The 20,068-nt window shown below is 48.9% G+C and overlaps 1 protein-coding gene across 1 annotated transcript in view; it reads left to right on the forward strand.

The window, feature by feature from the left end:
• The window catches only part of TXNRD3 (thioredoxin reductase 3), a 42,219-nt gene that overhangs the window by 21,999 nt on the left and 152 nt on the right, over window positions 1-20,068 (forward strand). Inside the window, exons 8-15 of the mRNA XM_059940620.1 lie at window positions 770-885; window positions 1,644-1,869; window positions 2,479-2,571; window positions 8,205-8,281; window positions 9,390-9,546; window positions 12,548-12,655; window positions 16,836-16,931; window positions 19,720-19,854. Of these exons, the coding sequence (XP_059796603.1) occupies window positions 770-885; window positions 1,644-1,869; window positions 2,479-2,571; window positions 8,205-8,281; window positions 9,390-9,546; window positions 12,548-12,655; window positions 16,836-16,931; window positions 19,720-19,854 (1,008 nt within the window). The remainder of the gene's footprint in view (window positions 1-769; window positions 886-1,643; window positions 1,870-2,478; window positions 2,572-8,204; window positions 8,282-9,389; window positions 9,547-12,547; window positions 12,656-16,835; window positions 16,932-19,719; window positions 19,855-20,068) is intronic.

The following is a 20,068-nucleotide window of genomic DNA, read 5'->3' on the forward strand; positions in this document are numbered from 1 at the left end:
AGGAGAATGAGACTGTTGTGATGATCACAAACATTGAACTGGAGCATGGGAGACAGTCCGCTGCCGTCCTCAGCACCTGCTCCACCTCTGTCCTCTGCTTTGGTGGCACAGTTCTCGATGGCCTGGACAGGACTTGAGGTCCTTTTGTGGTCACCTGCTGTCTCTAGAAAGGTGTCAGTGGTGTGTTGAGAGCTGAGAACCTCACGTGGCCACAGGAGACCGGGGTGGGAGCTCCAGTCGGTGGGCTTGTTTCTCAGGCCGTCACCTGCCTGCCTTCTCCCCGCCGCAGCCTGACTGTTCTGTTCAGGACCCTCCTCCAGGCTGCCCTCCCTCCGTCCCACTGTTTTTTAATTTTCTAATGAAAATGGATTTATGATTCGCTTGTGTAATTGAAAATAAACAAACAATGAGCAGCTTTGTGGATTCCGCAGAGCCTGGATTTCGGGACGGCGCACAAGGGTCTTCAGAGTTGGCGCCCTCTTTCCTTGTTCCTTCCCGGCACTGGCTGCTCCCCAGATGCCAGCTGCTCTCCGGCCTGCGCACTTGGGCACGCTCTGTCCTCTCTCCAGTCCCCCGCTGCCCCGCACCGCGGCCATGGCGCCCAGGCTGTGAATACGCCTGTTTTCTGTGCAGGAGGTTATCCCAGTGCGTTACTATCTTTGCATGTGTGTTCCCGCTGACGGGAAGCTCCGTAGTAACTACTGCGTCCCGGGTGTCTGATATTCTGTGGTGTTTGATGAAAAGTGAAGTTTGCTTTGCTCTTTTCAAGGCAACCAATGGAAAGGGACAGGAAACGTATTATACTGCAGCAAAATTCGTCATAGCAACAGGGGAAAGGCCGCGCTATTTGGGAATCCAAGGAGATAAAGAATACTGTATTACTAGGTAAGATTAACTAGGCCATCTAACCGTAAGTTGTAAATAGTATGTTTCTGTGTCTCCAGTTTATTTACTCCCTGTCTTATTTCACAAAAGATTTGAACTAATGACAAATAAAAGTACATACAATGCAAAGCTAAGTAGTTAACATAATGGAGCACAGAGACCGTAGGCTCGGTAAATAATAAGGTCACAGATGCACACAGGTGTGTTACAGGTCTCCTGGTAGGTGCTCTGGGAACGGGTCTGGGATTTGGCTCTACAATTTCTAGATCTCACAGGGAAGCAGTGACTACTTCACTGCTGTCGGGTTTCGTGTCTGTATGACAGTAATGAACCAGGTGACCAGGAGAAGCATAGCTGTCCTAATACTGGGATGTAATAGGAATTCTCATTGGACGGTTGTAGCAGGACATACGACCTTGACATATAAAGCTGGACGATGACTTTCACACTTTTTTGAGCAGGCGCACTTTAAGAAATACTTTTTTCACTGTGTGGTTGTTCAGGTGAACACACAACACACACACCAAGCAAAGCAGTGTTTCTTCTTATTACATGGAATGTGGTCTAATATCCTCCATTCCATTGTATTATTTACAAAATCTTGGCCTGTGACCCACTAGTTTGATTTCGAGACACTGGGCTGGACATCTCCCTCCGCAGTGGACATGCACTCCACAGGCTGTCTGTCCCCTTCAGCGCCTGTTCGTTCCGGCCCCGCGTGGCACCATCCCGCCTGGAAACCCCTTCTCTCTTTGCAGCGATGACCTCTTCTCTCTGCCCTACTGCCCGGGCGCGACCCTGGTGGTGGGCGCATCCCCCGCGGCGCTGGAGTGCGCAGGCTTCCTGGCCGGCCTGGGCCTGGAGGTCACGGTCATGGTGCGCTCGCAGCTGCTGCGGGGCTTCGACCAGGAGATGGCCGAGAGGGTGGGCTCCTCCATGCAGCAGCTCGGCGTCCGATTCCTGCGCAAGTTCGTGCCTGTGGAGGTGAGTCCCCAGCACCTGCCAGCCGTGGCTGTCGCCTCGCCCTCCCCGCTCCCGCGCTTCCCTGCTGCCCTCGTTAACCGTGCTCGCCAGGGACCCTGAAGATGGTGCTCCCGCCCCGGGTCTCGGCGCCCGGCCGCCCCTCCCCCTCCTCCCCTTCCCCCTCGCTGTCCCTCCCGCGGCCGCACGTCCTGTCTCAGTGCTGAGGCCTCTGCTCAGGCTTCCTGCCCAACTCCACACCCATTTATGCAGCTGCCTGCTGGGCGTCTCCACTTGAATTCCTCTCAAGCATTTTAAATTTAACAAGACGAAATAAAGCTCTTGATTTCCCCACCGAATGTACTCCCTGCTGTGTTTCCGGCCTGTCTCAGTGCTCGGGAAGTGGTCCCCTGGAACACGCCATCTGTTCAGTCAATGCCTGGAAAGCATCCCTCCGTGGCTCCCCTTCTGTTGTCTCCAACTAACCCACCCAGCAACTTGTCTCTCCCTCCACATTGTCCCTTGGGACGGCCCTCTTTTCTCTGTCCAAACACCTAAACGTACACACACCCTGTGGGCCACCTATTTTCTGTCACCTGTAGAGATAATCCTCGCACTGTTCCTCCTCGCCAGGTTCAGCAGTTGGAGAAGGGGTCACCCGGGAAGCTGAAGGTAGTGGCTCAATCTACGGAAGGAACAGAGATGATTGAGGGCCTTTACAACACGGTGAGTTTCTGTCGTGTGAGCGGTGGGCGGATGAACACGCTCGTAAGTTAGTGCAGATGAAACTTACGGGAAAATTATACCAGCATTAACTCTTTTCTTGATTCTTCCTGAGAGTCTGATACATATGGAAGGTGGTTGTGCTGTTGACATTTGATAGTTTTCAGTGGTACACGAAGCATACGATGGTAAAACATACGTGTGTGTGTGACTATGCAGAGAACAAAATCTGGAAGCAGGTGTACCTGACTGCTTCTAGTGCTTACTTCTGGGGAATTAGATGTCTTATACATTTCTGCATTTGAATATTTTTGCAATAAACATTGAATATATTTTATAATCAAAACAACAATAAAGATATTTTCAAAAACAAACAATGTAAAATCTCCAGACAGTGTGACTAGTCCATGGACTTCTGGGTGGCAACAATTCTAATTTAAACTGATGATATTTAGAGACCATTTCTTTTGTAAACTGTAGTTTATACCTTTAACATAAACTGTACACTTATGTTTTACACACTCTTATAATGTGATTCTTTTCAATTAAAAGTAGATAATGTGGAGAGGCTCACCAAAGCCAAAAATACGTAAAACAAAAACAAAAATAAAAATCAGCCTCTGTTCAGATTTTGATTAGGATTGCGGTGGATGTGTAACCAGTTGGACACACTGGACTTCTTTGCAGTATCCAGTCTCGCAGTCCATGAACATGGTATATCTGTCCTTTGACTTAAGCCATCTGTCATAGTTCCCAACAAAGTTAGTACATTTCTCTGTAGACATCAGGAAGGTCTTCTGTTAGATTTATTCCTAGGTACTTACGTATTTCTGTATAGTTACAAATGATGTTTTTTGAAAAAAATGTCATTGTCTTTCACTGTTTGTTGCTGATATATAGAAATGCTGCTGATTTGTGTGATTTGATTTAGTATTCAGTAAGCTTGCTAAAGTCATATTTGGTCATGTATCCTTAGATTATTTGGGGTCTTCTTTGTACATGTTCATAACAAGGGTTTTGCTTCCTCCTTTCAACTGTTTCCCTTTCCTCCTTTTTCTTACACAAGGGCACCAGCCATGGCCTCCAGTGCAGTGTTAACAAGAAATGCAGAGCCAGGCGCTCCTGTCTGTTTTCAGGGTCAGAAGGAAGGCTTTCACTGTTTCATGGTTATAGAGTAAGGTTTTCCATAGGGTTTGGGTAGATATTCTTAATCACGCTAAAGAAATCATTTTCTATTTCTTGTTTGCTAAGTGGTTTCTTTCGTTATTTTGGTTTTGTTTGTTTGTTTGTTTGTTTTAAAAGTCAGGAGTGGATATTTAGCTGTAAGATTGTTTCTTTTGTAGCTGTTAATAATTTTTTTTTCTTTAATCTTTGTATTCCTGATAAACCCAACTTGGTAATGGTCCTTTTTATATATTGTTGGATTTGGTTATTTAGAATTTTTGCATCTATATTCAAGAATTGTATTGGCTTATAATTTTCCTTTCATGTACTAAGCTTTTCAGATTTTGGTATCAAAGTTATTCTAGCTCATGAAAGAAGTTTGGAATATGTTCCTTCTTTTTCTGTTCTCTGGAAGCATTTAGTAATATTAGAATTAGTTCTTTGTATGTTTGATAGAATTCATTGATGCAACCACCAGGGCCTAGAATGTTCAATGAAGATACATTCAGTTTGCTTTAACAGTCAACGGACCTTTTAAAGCTTTCTACTTTTTTCTATATCAACTTTTGATTTGTTATATTTTCTCAGAATTAGTCTGTTTCATCTAAGTTATCAAATGTATTGGTATAAAGTTGTGCAAAATACCTAAAATTGTGAATTGTTTATTTTTGTAATGATGTATCATTTACATGTAGTGATATGCACAGTTCAATTGGCTTTGACAAGTGTACATGTTTCTGTAATGCACACTCCTTTGAGAGTAACAGAGCATTTCTGTGGAGTCGGAAAGCTGTCTTGCACCCCTTCCCAGTACCTTACCCCAAGCAACCCTGATCTGGTTCTGTCACCAGAGACCAGTTGTTCCTATTTAGATGTCACGACGTGGAGCCACGTGGTACGGGCTCCTCGGGGTCTGACTCGGGATCCATCCATGTGGCGTGTATCAGTGGCTGGCTCTTTTCAGCATATGAATTGTCTGAATGTACCACAGTTCACTCACTTTCCTGTGGAGGGAAGCCAGGCTGTTTGCAGCTGGGTTCTTGTGACGAAAACTCTGTGAAGGTTCTTGCTTGAGGCCTTCTGTGGACACACACTTTCCTTTCTTGTGGGTAAATACCTAGCAGTGAAATTGCTTGGTCATTGGGGACTTTCTGTGTTTAACTTTTGGGGAAACTGCCAGACAGCTTCCAAATGATTGTCTCATTTTATATTTACACCAAGGATGCATGAGTTGTGGTTGTTCTGTAGCCTCACCAACATTTGGGGTTGTCGACTTTTTTGTTTAAGCCACTCTAGTGCACGTGTAGTGGAATCTTGTTACAGGTTTAACTTGCATCTTCCTAATGACTACAGTGATGTTTGGCAATTTCTCATGTGTTTTTTGGCCATTTAAATATTTTCCCTTATCAAGTGTCTGTTTGAGTCTTTGGCCTATTTTTGGTTGGGTTATTGAATTTTATTTGGAATTGCGGGAGTTCTGTGTGTGTTGTGGGTACATTCCTTTTTCAGATGTATGTGTATGAATATTTCTTCCCATCTAGTTGCCCATTTAGTTTTTTATGGCATCTTTTGATGAGCAATAGTTTTAAATTTTTGCTGAAGTTCAATTTATCAAATTTTTGTTTTATGATTAAAGTTCTCTGTGTGCTCTACCCAGAGGTTGTGAAGATATTCTGCATTTTCTTCCTGAAGCTTTATAGCTTTATCTTTTATGTTTAAGCCTGTAATTCATCTTGAACTAATTTTTGTTTACAGTGTGAGGTAGGAATTGAGGTTCTTTTTCTTCCATGTTGATACCCAGAGCCACCTGTGAAAAGACTTCCCTTTGTCCATTGAATTGCTTTGGTGCCTTTGTGATCATGTGATGTTTAACTGTGGGTCTGTTTCTATCCTCTCTGACTTGTTTTGGTCATTGAAGCTTTATAGTAAGTATTAGACCAGGGAGGGTAGGCTCTCTAACTTTGCATAGGGCCTTTCCATATGAAATTTTTTAATTGAAGTATAACTGATTTACAATGTTGTGTTTGTTTCAGGTGTACAGCAAAGTGATTCAGATATATATGTGTGTGTATATATATATATTCTTTTTCAGATTTTTTTCCAATTATAAGTAATACAATATACTGAATATAGTTCCCTGTGCTATACAGTAGGTCCTTGTTGATTATCTACTTTATACATAGTAGTGTGTACCTGTTAATCCCAAACTCCTATTTTATCCCTCCCCACCTTTTCCCCTTTGGTAACCATAAGTTTGTTTTCTATGTCTGTGAGTCTGCTTCTGTTTTGTGAATAAGTTCATTTGTATCATTTTTTTAGTAACCATAAGTTTGTTTTCTATGTCTGTGAGTCTGCTTCTGTTTTGTGAATAAGTTCATTTGTATCATTTTTTTAGATTCCACATATAAGTGATATCATATGATACTTGTCTTTGTCTAACTTACTTCACTTAGTATGATAATCTCTAGGTCCATCCATGTTTCCAATTTGTTAAAAAAAAAAAAATCCTGCTGGGATTTTGATTGAGATTGTATTGCTTATGTAGATGAATTTGGGAGAACTGACATCTTAACAACATTGATTTTTCCAGTACATGAACCTCATATATCTTTACATTTATTTGCGAGTTCTTTAGTTTCTCTCAGCAGCTTTTTGTCATTTTGCTCTAGAGGTCTTTCACGTATTTTGTTAAATTTATCTCTAAGTATTTCATATTTTTAAGCTACTGTAAATGGTATTTAAAATTTTTAATTTTCAGTGGTTAGTAGTTAGTACATAGAAATACAAATGATTTTTGTATATTGACCTCCTTAGGATTTGTTCTTCATAAAACACCAGTTTTGTTTCTTCTTTCCAGTCTGTGTGCTTTTATTTCTTTTTCTTGCCTTGTTACACTGATTAAGACATCCACAACAGTGTTGAATGGAAATTGTGAGAGTCCCCCATCTCAGCAGTGAGGCCGTCTTTCATCACAGCTGGGATGTGAGCTCTCGGGTTTTTGCAGATGCCTTTTATCAGGCTGGGGAAGTGTTCTTTTATTCTGAGTGTGCTGAGGATTTTATTAAAATCCTCAAAGGGTGTTCAGTTTTGTCAAATGCTGTCCCCACATCTATTGGGATGATTAAGTTGTTTTCTCCTTTATTCTGTTAATATGGTGAATTACACTGATTGATTTTTGTATGTTAAACCAGATTTGTATTTTTGGGACAAAGCCCACTTTTTTTATGTTGCTCTATTTTACTTGCTGACATCTGTTAAGGATTTTGCATCTATGTTCATGAGGAGTGCTGGCTTCTAATTTTCTTTTCTTTTCCTGCCCTTGTTTGATTCTGTGTCAGATGATTGTGCCGGCCTTCTACAAAGGACTTGGGACGTGGTCCCTCTTCTGTGTCCCGGAGAGTTTGTGTATCATTAATGTTATTTCTTTTTTTAAAAAATTATTTATTTATTTTATTTATTTTTGGCTGCATTGGGTCTTTGTTGCTGCTCGTGGGCTTTCTCTAGTTGTGGTGAGCAGAGGCTACTCTTCATGGTGGTGTGCGGGCTTCCCATTGCGGTGGCTTCTCTCGTTGCGGAGCACGGGCTCTAGGCGCGCGGGCTTCAGTAGTTGTGTCACGTGGGCTCAGTAGTTGTGGCTCGTGGACTCTAGAGCTCAGGTTCAGTAGTTGTGGCACACGGACTCAGTTGCTCTGTGGCATGTGGGATCTTCCTGAACCAGGGCTCGAACCCGTGTCCCCTGCATTGGCAGGCGGATTCTCAACCACTGAGCCACCAGGGAAGTCCTTAGTGTTATTTCTTAAGTGTTCCATAGACTCTACCGATGAAGTCACCTGAGTCTGTAGTTAATTTATGGGAAGTTTATACATTGTGGATTCAGTTTCTGTAATGAGTATAGAGTTCCTTAGTCTGCTAGGGCTGCCATAACAAAGTGCCACTAGATGGGGTTTCTCTCGGCTCTGGAGACCAGACCCCTGAGATCAAAGTGTGAGTAGACTGGTCTCCTCTGAGGCCTGTCTCCTGGGCGTGTAGACGGCCGCCTTCTCTGTGTGTCCTCACGTGATCAGCCCTCAGTTTGTGTTGTGTATGTCTCAAAAACCTCTTCTTATGTAAGGACACAAGTCAGACTGGGTTTAGGCCACCCTAATGGCCTTGTTTTACCTTAATCACCTCTGCAAAGGCCCCATCTCCAAATACAGTCGCATTCTGAGGTTCTGGGGGTTAGGGCTGCAACATGAATTTGGGGAAGGGGCACAATGCAGCCCATGACATAGGGTTATTCAGACTTGTACGGGTGCAAGTTTGGTAAATTCTGTCTTTCAAGGAATCTATTTTGTCTAAACTGTCAAATTTATTGGCATAGGGTGTTCATAATAGTCTGTTAGTATCCTTTTAATGTCTGAAGGATCCATAGTGATGTTGCCTCTGTCATTCCTGATATTGATCATTTGTTTTTGCTCTCTCTCTAAATGTAGGTTTTGTTAGCAATTGGTCGTGACTCCTGTACTAAGAAAATCGGGCTGGAGAAGATTGGTGTCAAAGTCAATGAGAAGTGAGTCCCGGGCGTCACCACCCAGCGCTGCACGGGGCAAGACCCAGCGCTGCACGGGGCAAGTCCCAGCGCTGCACGGGGCAAGACCCAGCGCTGCACGGGGCAAGACCCTGCGCTGCACGGGGCAAGACCCTGCGCTGCACGGGGCAAGTCCCAGCGCTGCACGGGGCAAGACCCTGCGCTGCACGGGGCAAGACCCTGCGCTGCACGGGGCAAGTCCCAGCGCTGCACGGGGCAAGACCCAGCGCTGCACGGGGCAAGACCCTGCGCTGCACGGGGCAAGTCCCAGCGCTGCACGGGGCAAGACCCTGCGCTGCACGGGGCAAGTCCCAGCGCTGCACGGGGCAAGACCCAGCGCTGCACGGGGCAAGACCCTGCGCTGCACGGGGCAAGTCCCAGCGCTGCACGGGGCAAGTCCCAGCGCTGCACGGGGCAAGACCCAGCGCTGCACGGGGCAAGACCCTGCGCTGCACGGGGCAAGACCCTGCGCTGCACGGGGCAAGACTCTGCGCTGCACGGGGCAAGTCCCAGCGCTGCACGGGGCAAGACCCAGCGCTGCACGGGGCAAGACCCAGCACTGCACAGGGCACGGTGTTTCTACACATCACCTCCTGGAGACTCTTATCTAATTACTAACATGCAAAGTTTCGATGCTTTAAATTTACTTTATAAGTACTGTGCCAGCTCTGTATTATCAATTTTTTCATTAATCAGTTGATAACTCTTCATGTTTTCCTTAAATATCTCATGCATTAAACAGTTATTTTTAAAAAATTGTGGGAATGTATTCACCTACTTTCTGTGATTTAGAATGAATTTGTATGTCCTTGATCAGGCAGAGAGAAAAATTTCAAAGCTATGGGTTTGACTCTGGGGGAATCTAGAGATACTTTGGCACCCAGAAAGTGGACCTGGTTTTCCAGCCAGAAGGGTGTTTCTTCAGGAGCTGCAGGTGCCCCAGTTGTTTGAGCCCGCAGACACTTGATGACAGAGTTGCCCGAGCGCTTAGCGGGGTCTTTCTCTCTGAATCCATCTTTTCCTGGACAGGCGTTCGTGTCCAGCAGTGCAGCGTCGGTCGTAATATCTTTTTTCTTTCCAAACGTAACAGGACTGGCAAAATCCCAGTGAACGACGTGGAGCAGAGCAGCGTGCCCTACGTCTACGCCGTCGGGGACGTCGTGGAGGGTAAGCCTGAGCTCACGCCCGTCGCCGTGCAGGCGGGCAAGCTGCTGGCTCGAAGGCTTTTTGGGGGCCGTTTAGAAAAGGTAAGTTTCTTACTGCTGTTTCTGAGATAATGTCTAAATCAAAATTATGATTTGAGGACCATCAGTACAGGTGGCACCGTGTGCCTGTGTTGCTGGGGAAGCTTCCCCCTAAACCGTTTGCAGTTCCGTACCGTTTACTGATGGTTTTAAATACATATCTTACGAGTATCTTAACGTGCAAGCCATTGTACTGGGTGACATTCCCGGGGTGAGGGGGGCGCGCCCAGGCAGGGACGCCTTTTCTTCTGACTGGAGGGGTCTGGAAACGCGTCCCGGGTGGCAGGGCCCTGCGGCCTGGGGCGGAAGGGGCCGGCCTCTGCGCCTGCTCAGCCTGTGGGCCTGGTCTCGCCACCCCGCTTCTCCGGGCTCCGGGCTCTGCTTCAGCCGACGCACGGCTGACGGCGCATCCGGCGCTCCCTGCAGTCTCCCCGCCTCCCGCAGTCTCTGGTCACAGACGAGCCTCTTGCTCTGCGGGCTGTGTCTGCCGGGGCCGAGGTGGTCTCGGGAGCCCCCAGCACCGCGCGTCAGGAGAGCAGGGACCCGTGCGCGGCTGGCAGATGAGGGCGGCGGGGGAGGTGGCCAGGCCGCATCGGTGTGGGGGGGGCTCAGGGGGCCTGCTCTGCTGCCCCAGCCTCAGTGCAGAGAGAGGCCTGGCGTGTGCCGGCAGAGCAGGGGGTCCCACAGCTGGGAAGGAAGAGTCTGGGAGCTAATCTGGTGCCAGATCATCAAAAATCTGGGAGGCCGCAATAAGGAACCTTTATGTCCCCCAGCGTTTTATTCAGAAAGGTGTTAAACTGCAGAAAGATTAGTAACAATCACCCGTATGGACCTCCCGCCCGGACGGTTCAGGTGTTAATGCCGTGCCATTCACTACCCCCCGCCCGCATTTCCGAGCATGGGGATATTCAACACAAAGACTGTTTTGCTGAGCTTCTGGAAGTGAGTGGCAGGCGCTCTGCCCCCAAAAAACACTTGCAGCCAGCATCCCCTAGGAACAAGGGTGCTGCCCTCCATGACCACAGCTCCACCTCCATGCTGAGGACATGAGCAAAGCGCGTCACCCGTGGGCACACGTGCGCACCGCCCGGCTCATCTGGCTTTTCAAGCTCTTAGGTCTCTTTTAATCCGCCAGAGCCCCTGCCTCTATTTACCCGTTTCTTTGCTTTATTTCTCATGACGGGTTTCTTGACGGATCCAGGCTACTCTTCTTGCAGAGCGTCTCACGTCCTGGTTTCTCTGATTCTTTGCATAGGCAGGTTCAGGTGGAATGCTTGGGGCCTGGCTTCTTCCTAAGGAACTCCCTGTGCTGTGTTTCACCACCAGGTGCCCAGCGAGGTCGTGTGTGCAGACCTCGTGGGCACACGGAGGCGTGGGTGGGTGCAGGGTGACTGGGGCCGCGGCCCTGCTGGCCTCGGCGGGGGCAGGGGTGCGAACGGATGGGGAGCTGTCCCCTCCCCAGGGCACGAGCACTGGGCTGTAGGAAGCACAGCAGTTGCCTGAGGTCCTGAGAAGCGGATCCCAGGGGCCGTGGGCGGAGAGGTGAGAAGACAGGGCAGCGCGTGTGCAGAGGGAGGTCAGAGGACCAGGGCGGAAGGGAAGGCTGCAGGTGGGGTGAGGCGTGGCCCAGCTCAGGTGCAGGTCGGAGTTCAAGATGTGGGGCGTGCTTTAGGTGAAAGGGGAAGCTGGGGAGTTTCCTGTTGGTTTTCCTCAGTTGATACGGAGCAGGAGAAAAGCATCTGCTGAGAATGAGGCGTCCCCTGTAAGCCGTGGGAGGCAGGGTTGATGGCCAGATCGATGAGCATCCGAGGACCTAGGAGGGTCAGGCACTGCTGCATACAGCCGTCTGCGCTTCTGTGCGCTTCTGTAGCCACGCTGGAAAAAAGAGAACAAATGCTTGGCTGGTCTGTGATTGGCGGGTCGTGGAACACGACATGTCGGGGCCTAAGGTGAGGGTCAGGCTGGCGCGCGGTGCCCACATCGTCCACCGCGTGCAGGGACGCCCGGGGGTGTGTGACTGGCTTTCCTCTCGGGCCGCAGAGCAGCGCCTCGCTCAGGCCGTCACGTCGACGGGGCTTCTCGTGAGGATCCCACGGTAACCTGCAGGGAGAACCAGGCTGGGGTGGGGCTGGGCTCCAGGCTGCTCTGGGCCCCGAAAGGGGGGGTTCCTGGTCGGCTCCCACTCTGGCTGAGCATTTCTTCCTGTCCAGCTTCACCCCGGGGGGCCTCTCCCTTCGCCTCTAGTTCATATCCTACAAAGGGCAGACTTTGACGGACGGAGCTCCCCTTTTCCTCATGCAGTGCGGGCGGCCGGTCGCTCCCTTTGGGTTGGAGTCTCCCCTGAGCTAGTCACCTGTGAGCTGTTGGCGGGGTGGGGGAAGTCGTGCGGTGGGCACCGCTGCCCTTGAGGAGCTGCGGGCGGGCAGCACAGTGGCCTTCCTCTCTGGCTCTGCCCGCCCCCTTTCTCGGCCCTGCATACACTTTCTCTCTGCGCCGTCACAGCCTCCAGACAGGCGTGCACCTGTGCACACACTCGCGCCCCGGGATGCAGGGCTGCTGGGGACGGCGTGTGGGGCTCAGGGTCTGCAGCCTTCCCGTGATGTCCTCCTGTGCTCTGTCCCAGGCTGATAAGGGCCATGAAGGGTCCCGTCTCTGGGCCCCGCGGTGTGGCGGCCCTCCATGCGCGTGGCCGTCTCCCCGGGGCGGGCCGGGCCGCTCACTCTTCCCTGCGCGGCTGAGCGGCTTCTCCGCTCATCCCTGCAGGGGCGCACTCATGTGCACGGCTGCGGTGGCCCAGGTCCCGGTGCAATGGCAGCGCGTGGCCCCTGCCCTGGAGTCGGGGCGCGCCCGTCTGCTCAGTGACTCAGTTCCCTGAAACGGTGGCAGTGAGGGTCACCTGCACGGGACCGTGCTTGTTGGTCTTCCTTCTACAAATGTGCGTCATATGGATTTTCGCTGTAAAAAGTACCACAAAGTAAAAGACCGTGACTGGTTTGTCTTGCAGTGTGACTATATTAATGCCCCCACCGTGGTGTTCACGCCCCTGGAGTACGGCTGCTGCGGGTACGCGGAGGAGAAAGCCGTGGAAGTGTACCGGAAGGAGAATCTGGAAGTAAGGTGGTGTGACTGTGGCATGTTCAGACCTTCTCTTTTAATCCACGGTTTGTCTTCAGTCACTTTTTGTTCTGTAGTTTTGCGAGTTACTGTAATGGTTGTATTGTAGGAAATTGTATTCCTACTTCAGGAAAATTGGAAATTAAATCATGTAAACCCTGTCTGTAGCAACCTGTAATAATTACACAGCTGGGGAAAGAAGGACATATGCTGTGTGCATCAGGGCTCCGAGCTACGGCAACAGGCGTCCCTGAGGAAGCTTATGGGAGGGTCGCCGTGCGACCTTCGGGGGCGCGGGAGTGTCCGAGGCCTTGGGGAGGGGTGGGAACCAGGAGCTGGGAGGCGTGTCAGCTCCTCCTCTTCCTGGTGGGAGTTTGTGCGCGTGCGCGGGCAGTGCTGACCCCGTAGGAACAGAAATGCACGTAGCGGGAGAATGTGGCCCTTCCCTGCTCTGAGTTCACCCGTAGTTCTGGTCTTTGGAGGAACTGACTGACTCACTGTTTCTCGTCTCAATTAAAAATTATGAGGGACGTTCGCTGGTCCGGGCTGGATCTGCTGTCCACACCCTCCCGCTTGGCGTGACGGGAGCCGGACTCAGGCAGGACCTGGTCCGGGACCCTCCGCCACCCGCGGGCTCAGGGGAGGGGCAGGTCCGGGGCTGTCGGCCTGCTGGGGCTGCGGGCTCCTCAGACGCTCCGAAGGTGCTCTCACCCCCCCTCCACCCCTGCCCGTCTGGTCACAACTGCCTCGTAAGCGGGTGGTTCAGGTGGCTTCTCCCTGCACCTCCTCCCCACACAGGAGGGGTGGGGAGGTGAGAAGGGTCAGAGGTTGAGGACCGCTCGCCGTTTGAAGCAGGTGAGTTGAAGTCGCAGGCCCTCCCCTGGTTACGGGGAGTCCTCTGAAGTACAGCCCCGAGGCTCCCGCGCTAAATGGCCGAATGACTTCCTGAGACGTTCCTGTATGTTTCCGGGGTGGGGGACCAGAATGATGACAGATGGTGCGATTTTAGGTGGTGTTTCCAATGAGAAATTTCCATTTTAGAGGACATTATTTGATCAGTGTTTATAATTCACTTCTGGTAATAATGAACCACCCATTTGCAGTGGTGAACTTTTACTGGGGTCTTGGAAAAGTGATGGTAACAATTATGGATTTAACACTTAGTTCTAAAACTTTCTGAAATCAATGAGAAATTAAGCTCGGCAGGCACATGAGAGGAAGGATGCAGGAGGCTGCACCCCAGATAAAGGGATGTCTCTGTAGGAAGGGTTCCCAGGTTTGTGGGGTTACTTTAAGGTCTCTTTCCTAAGGCTCACTGCAGATCAACTCACCTAGTCTGTACATTTATTTACTGCATTTTACAGGACTGAAAATTTGATCTATTAGTATTTTTTTAATATTCCAATTATAAAGAGGAATGAGAAAGCCTCTCATAAATACGCATATAATTTTTTTAAATGAGGAAATTAAGGTGAAAAGAAGATGAGGGTAGAAACAATAAGACAGCATAAGAAGAAAGATTAATTTGTTCACAAAATTCATGCCGTAAAGTCCGGTGGACTTTCATCTCTCTGATAATGAACTTGTATGCAGAGTATCTAAAGAACTCTTACAATGCAACAATAAAAAAACCCCAAATAACCCAATTTTTTAAAGGGCAAAGAATCTGAATAGGTATTTCTCCAAAGAACATACACAAATGGCCAATAAGCACATGAAAAAGTTGTCAGTGTCATTAATCACCAGGGAAACGTACATCCAGATCTTAGTGAGACACCACAGGGATGGTTTGTAAAAATGGTCACCGTTTCTGTGGGTTGTCTTCTCACCTTCGTGATGGTGCCCTTTGGAGCACGAAAATCTTTCATTCTGATGAAGTCCAATATGTCTTTTTTGTTTTCTGTTGCCGGCCACATGTACTTTTGATGTCACTTCTGATAAACCAGTGCCTAATCCAAAGTCGTGAAGATTGATGCCTATGTTTTTCCTTCTAAGAGTTTTACAGTTTTCAGCTCTTACATCTGGGTCTGTGATCCATTCTGAGTTATTTTTTGTACACGTGTGAGGTGGGGGTCCGACTTCATTCTTTTGCGTGTGGATGCCCATTTCTCTGTGAATAACTTCTACCTAGTAAAGGAAACACCGCCAATGATCTAGCTACAAATTTGAGTATATTTGGGAGGGTGGGGAGGAGAGTGCAGGGGCCAGGGAGGAACGAATTAAATCCTCCTCCTCAGTAGGGTGAGCAGTAAGTAAAGCCGAGCATAGGGGAGTCGGGTAAGTGCAGCGTAAGCGTGCTGTGTAGAAGCACGGGGGCGATCGACCGCGCAGGAGGTGCAGGTGGTTGTGCTGACTGATTGAAGAGGGCACCGGGGCGGCCCAGGTGGCTGGGTTCATGACAGAGCTTTGAAAATCTGCAGTTAGTGTGTATAATTTGATTAAAAAATTAAAACTTTTAAAAAAGACAATCATAGGGAGATTTTGTTTGTTTGTTTGTTTTGCCCTTGCCGCGCGCGTGTGGGATCTTAGTTCCCCGACCAGGGATCTAATCTGCACCCTCAGCAGTGAAAGCACCCAGTCCTAACCACTGGACCGCCAGGGAATTCCCAAGGGTGATTCTGAATAAGGAGAGTACCGGGGGGAGACCAGTCCTGTCAGAGACTGAAATGTATCCTGTAACTACAGTAATTAGACTTGTGCCGGAGTGGCACGCAGGTGGACAGAAAGATTAGTGGGACAGAATTTGGAACCCAGATTGATTCAAGCGCTTAGAAGAATTAACGTGTGGTAAAGGTGGTATTTTAAATCTGTGGGAAAGGACATTCATTTAAGGGTGCTGGAGTCTAAGGGGACAGCATTCAGGAAAAATATGAAGTTGGGTCCACACTTCACACCCACTTGGAACCAGAAGGATCAGAAACTTAAAGTAAAATCTTGCAAGCACCAGGAGGAAAAACACACCTCACACACACGAGGAAAGGAGCGGGAGGGGTGTGGGAAGAGGGGTCGGTGCAGGGGCTCAGGGCACATCAAAGCCAGGAGCTTGCAGTTTCAGAAATCCTGTTTAAAACCTTGGAGTTTGCACCATTTCTTTTCTTAACCTTAGGGGTGTATTTTAGGAATACTATCTTGAGATGAAGAAGCATTTATCTTCTGTTCCTAATAGCCACAGAGATTGACAAGTTTGTATTAAAATATGAGGAAGAGTTTATTTCTCTTCTGTTAAATACATGTTAAATCTAATGTTTCATGTTAAAGCTTATGTTTTTTTGTTACAAGTAGCTGTGGACTATGGTGTGTTTTAAATAAAAATGTCATTTTAACTGCGTACGCATTAACCACTGATGCTTCCTTCACTTTTAAAATGGTTATTTCTGGGCAGTGGGATTTTTTTTCCCACTTTCTTTGTAATTCTCTGCACTGTGTTATTCTTTTAATAACCTTGTATCATTGTTATAAAAACAATAAAGACAGTATTCCAACTGTAAAATACATCATCCTATTAAAGAACAAAGAACCAGTACTTAAATCCCTCCACGGCAGGGGATAGTTGAGAGCACATTCTCATCCTGGCAGCGCACACAGATCCACCGCCTTCTGTGTGGGTGATGAGGCGGAGGACCACCGGGACGTGTAGCCGCCCCGAGGGGATGAGGGGACGGACGGTGTGTGGTCCGCCCCTGAGGCCTGAGCGGGTTGGGAGCCTTTGAGGTACCCTGGGCTCTGGGGGAGGGGGGCCTTCAGGTGGCGGGGGCAGTGTTCCTCGTACCGCGGGTGGCTGGACTGTCTTGTGGCTTCTGCTTCTCCTAGATTTGGTTTGAATATGAGCCTCACAGGAGGCGTGTGAACTGATGGAGGGCAGGACCTAAGGCTTTCTTTACTGTCTCAGCCCCACAGGGCCTGGAGCGTTGGCTGCTTGGCGAGTGGCCCTCTAGGTGCTTGAGAACCGAAGTCAGTTAATCGGAGATGTTTTGGGACTAACGGCAGAGCAAAGCAAAGGTCACACACTCTGCAGCTGGCAGTTAGGAGCTCGCCCAGATGCTCCCATCAGATTCATAAGCTGGGATCATGCAAGGTTAAATTTCTGAGAGCTGGTGCAGAAATTGTCGTCTTTGTATAATAAGGAGCCTGTCAAGGAGCGGTCTCCATGGACACTGACCTTGGCCTCTGTCTTGCAGGTCTACCACACTTTGTTCTGGCCTCTCGAGTGGACAGTGGCCCGCAGAGACAGCAACACCTGTTACGCAAAGATCATCTGCAGTAAATTCGACAATGTACGTCATACGGTTGGAAGCAGGAATGCTCTTATTTTAAAACAAAGATTTTATTCTAGTATTTGGGTTTTTATAATCTCTTTAAAGATAGCTCTAAGGGCCAGGTGGAAATCCTTGAAACTGTTACCCAGGCACTGTGTTTGCAGAGTGACAGTTGGGCAGTGACTTACCTGTTCAAAATCATCAGAATGTGTCACTCCAGAGCTGTCTAACTTGGCAGTTTAGAAGTACAGGATCTGTGAAAATTTGGGTCATCAGTGATGAAATGTAAGGCGTATGTTTGTGTACATTTGGAAATACAGGCATACCTCGAAGGTACTGTGGTTAGGTTCCAGACCACTGCAATAAATCGAGTTTTGCAGTAACGTGAGCCACAAAATTCTTTGGTTTCCCAGTGCTTATAAAGCTTATGTTTACACTATACTGTAGTCTATTAAGTGTGTAATCGCATTATGTCTAAGACGACAATGTACGACCTTAACTTAAAAATATGCTAAAGAACCCTGACCATCCCCTGAGCCTCAGCCAGCTGTAGCCCTTCTGCCGGTGCAGGGTCTCGCCTCCACTGCTGGCGGCCGCTGACCGGTCAGGATGGAGGCGGCTGCGGCCATTTCTGAGAACAAAGCCTCCATGAAGTTCGCCGCACTGATGGACTCTTCCTTTCATGAGTGATTTCCCTGGAGCAGCAATGCTCTTTGGCAGCGATTTGCCCACAGAACTTCCTTCAAAACTGCAGTCAATCCTCTCAAACCCTGCAGCTCCTTTATCAACGAAGTTTGTGTCGTGTCCTAAGGCCGTTGCTGTCGTTTCAACTCTCTTCACAGCCTCTTCACCAGCAGTAGATTCCGTGTTAAGACACCACTCTCTGCTCATCCATAAGAAGCAGCCCCTCATCCGTTCACATTTCATCACAAGATGGCAGCAGTTCAGTCGCACCTTCAGCCTCCACTTCTAGCTCTAGTTCCCCTGCCGTTTCCACCACGTCTGCAGTCCTTCCTCCACGAAGTCTCGAACCCCACAAAGTCACCCGGGAGGGCTGGAATCAGCTTCTTCCAAACTCCTCTTAGTTTTGATATGTTGACCTCTTCCCATGAATCACAAATGTTCTTTTTTTTTTAATTGTTTTTTTTTTTTTAATTTTATAGCTACTTTTATTTTTATTTATTTATTTATTTTTGGCTGTGCTGGGTCTTCGGTTCGTGCGAGGGCTTTCTCTAGTTGCGGCAAGTGGGGGCCACTCTTCGTCGCGGTGCGGGGACCGCTCTTCATCGCGGTGCTCGGGCCTTTCACTATCACGGCCCCTCCCGTTGCGGGGCACAGGCTCCAGACGCGCAGGCTCAGTAGTTGTGGTTCACGGGCCCAGCCGCTCCGTGGCATGTGGGATCTTCCCAGACCAGGGCTCGAACCCGTGTCCCCTGCATTAGCAGGCAGATTCTCAACCACTGTGCCACCAGGGAAGCCCCTTTTTTAAATTTTTATTGGCCACGCCATGCACGCGAGGCACATGGGATCCTAGTTCCCCGACCAGGGATCGAACCCGCGCCCCCTGCACGGGAAGCACGCAGTCTTAACTACCGGACCGCCAGGGAAGTCCCGCAAATGTTCTTAACGGCATCTAGAATGGTGAATCCTTTCCAGAAGATTTTCAATTTACTTTGCCCAAATCCATCAGAGGAATCACTGTCTATGGCAGCTACAACCTAACAAAGTGTATTTCTTAAATAATAAGACTTGAAAGTCCAAATTACTTCTTGATCTATGGACTGTAGAAAGGATGTTGTGTTGTCAGGCATGAAAACAACATTAATCCCATTGTCCATCTCCATCAGAGCTCTTGGGTGACCAGGTGCGTTGCCAATGAGCAGTAACCTACTGCCCCTTTCTTTTACTTTTGTCCAAATACTGTTTCTGGAGTGTCACCCCACCACTCACTGTCTTCCTGGAGCTATGCTGAAAATCACGAACAGGCTTCCATCTCTCAGAAGCTCCTCACTTTCATTAATAAGTGGCTTCCCCCTCTCTGGGCCACTCCTTCTCCCACTTTGCTGCACGTGCACCCCTCAGAGGTTCCCGTCCACGGCCCCCTGGGAATGCAGCTCACGGGGCATCCATTTGCCCGCCTGCCGCGGGTGCCCGGAGAGTGGGGGGCACAGACTCCTGCCGCCTGTCATGCTCTCTCTCTTCACCCTGTGCACTTTAACCCTGAAGCTCTGGATGAAGAAAAGTGATGAGAAAACATGGACAGAGGAAGCCTGAGTGCTGGGAGTGCACGGGGACGAGCCCGCGTCCCCCGGGCCTGCATGCGCGCAGGGACGAGAGCCGCGCGTCCTTGCGGCTCGCGGTCCCTGGGGTGCGGAGCAGGGGCCGCCGGCCACTCCTCGGTGTCTGCTGAGCCGCCTCGGAGCCTGGCAGCCTGCATCCTGGGCTGGGAGTAGCGCCTGCTGCCTCGGAACTTAGACTTATTCCAGCCTTGGCTGTTAGTTGGGATTTGTCGTGTTGTCGTTTAGCGCTATCTCAGTGTAATGCAGAAATGTCCATCATACTAACAGACTCCTTCGTGCAGCAGGTTAATTGTTCATTCCGGTAAATCTGAGTGCATGTTAACGCAGGATGTGCATTTACTGGCTCACCTAACAGATTCTCGCAGGGCACGGTTTCATGGTGGTGTTCTCTGCTCAGTTCAGCGTTAGAAGTGCTTTTCTGTGGGAGTTGCTGTCAGTTTCAATGGTGAACTTGGGATGACGAGATTCCTATTCAGATCCTTAACCTACTGGCTTCCCTTTGGAAGGATCGGGTGATAGGATTTCACGTCCTTGGACCGAAGGCCGGTGAGATCACCCAAGGATTTGCAGCCGCCATGAAGTGTGGGCTCACAAAGCAGCTGCTGAACGACACCATTGGGATCCACCCCACGTGTGCAGAGGTACGGACACAGGAGCTTGTAGACATGGACTTGGTTGGTGTGGTCTGGAAAACTGTGATAAAGCATGTTGTCAATAGACAAATTTTATGTTAATAACTGCTTTGTATACCTTAAAGGATGATATCGATGTTGTATTCAGGACGTGATTTCTTGCAGCAGAGCTCAAGTACCGACAGCTAAGTGTGAATTCGTGTTGTTTCCTTCCCGTGGGCAG

The sequence above is a fragment of the Balaenoptera ricei genome, chromosome 11 (assembly GCF_028023285.1).
Source record: "Balaenoptera ricei isolate mBalRic1 chromosome 11, mBalRic1.hap2, whole genome shotgun sequence".
NCBI classification, from domain to species: Eukaryota; Metazoa; Chordata; class Mammalia; order Artiodactyla; family Balaenopteridae; genus Balaenoptera; species Balaenoptera ricei.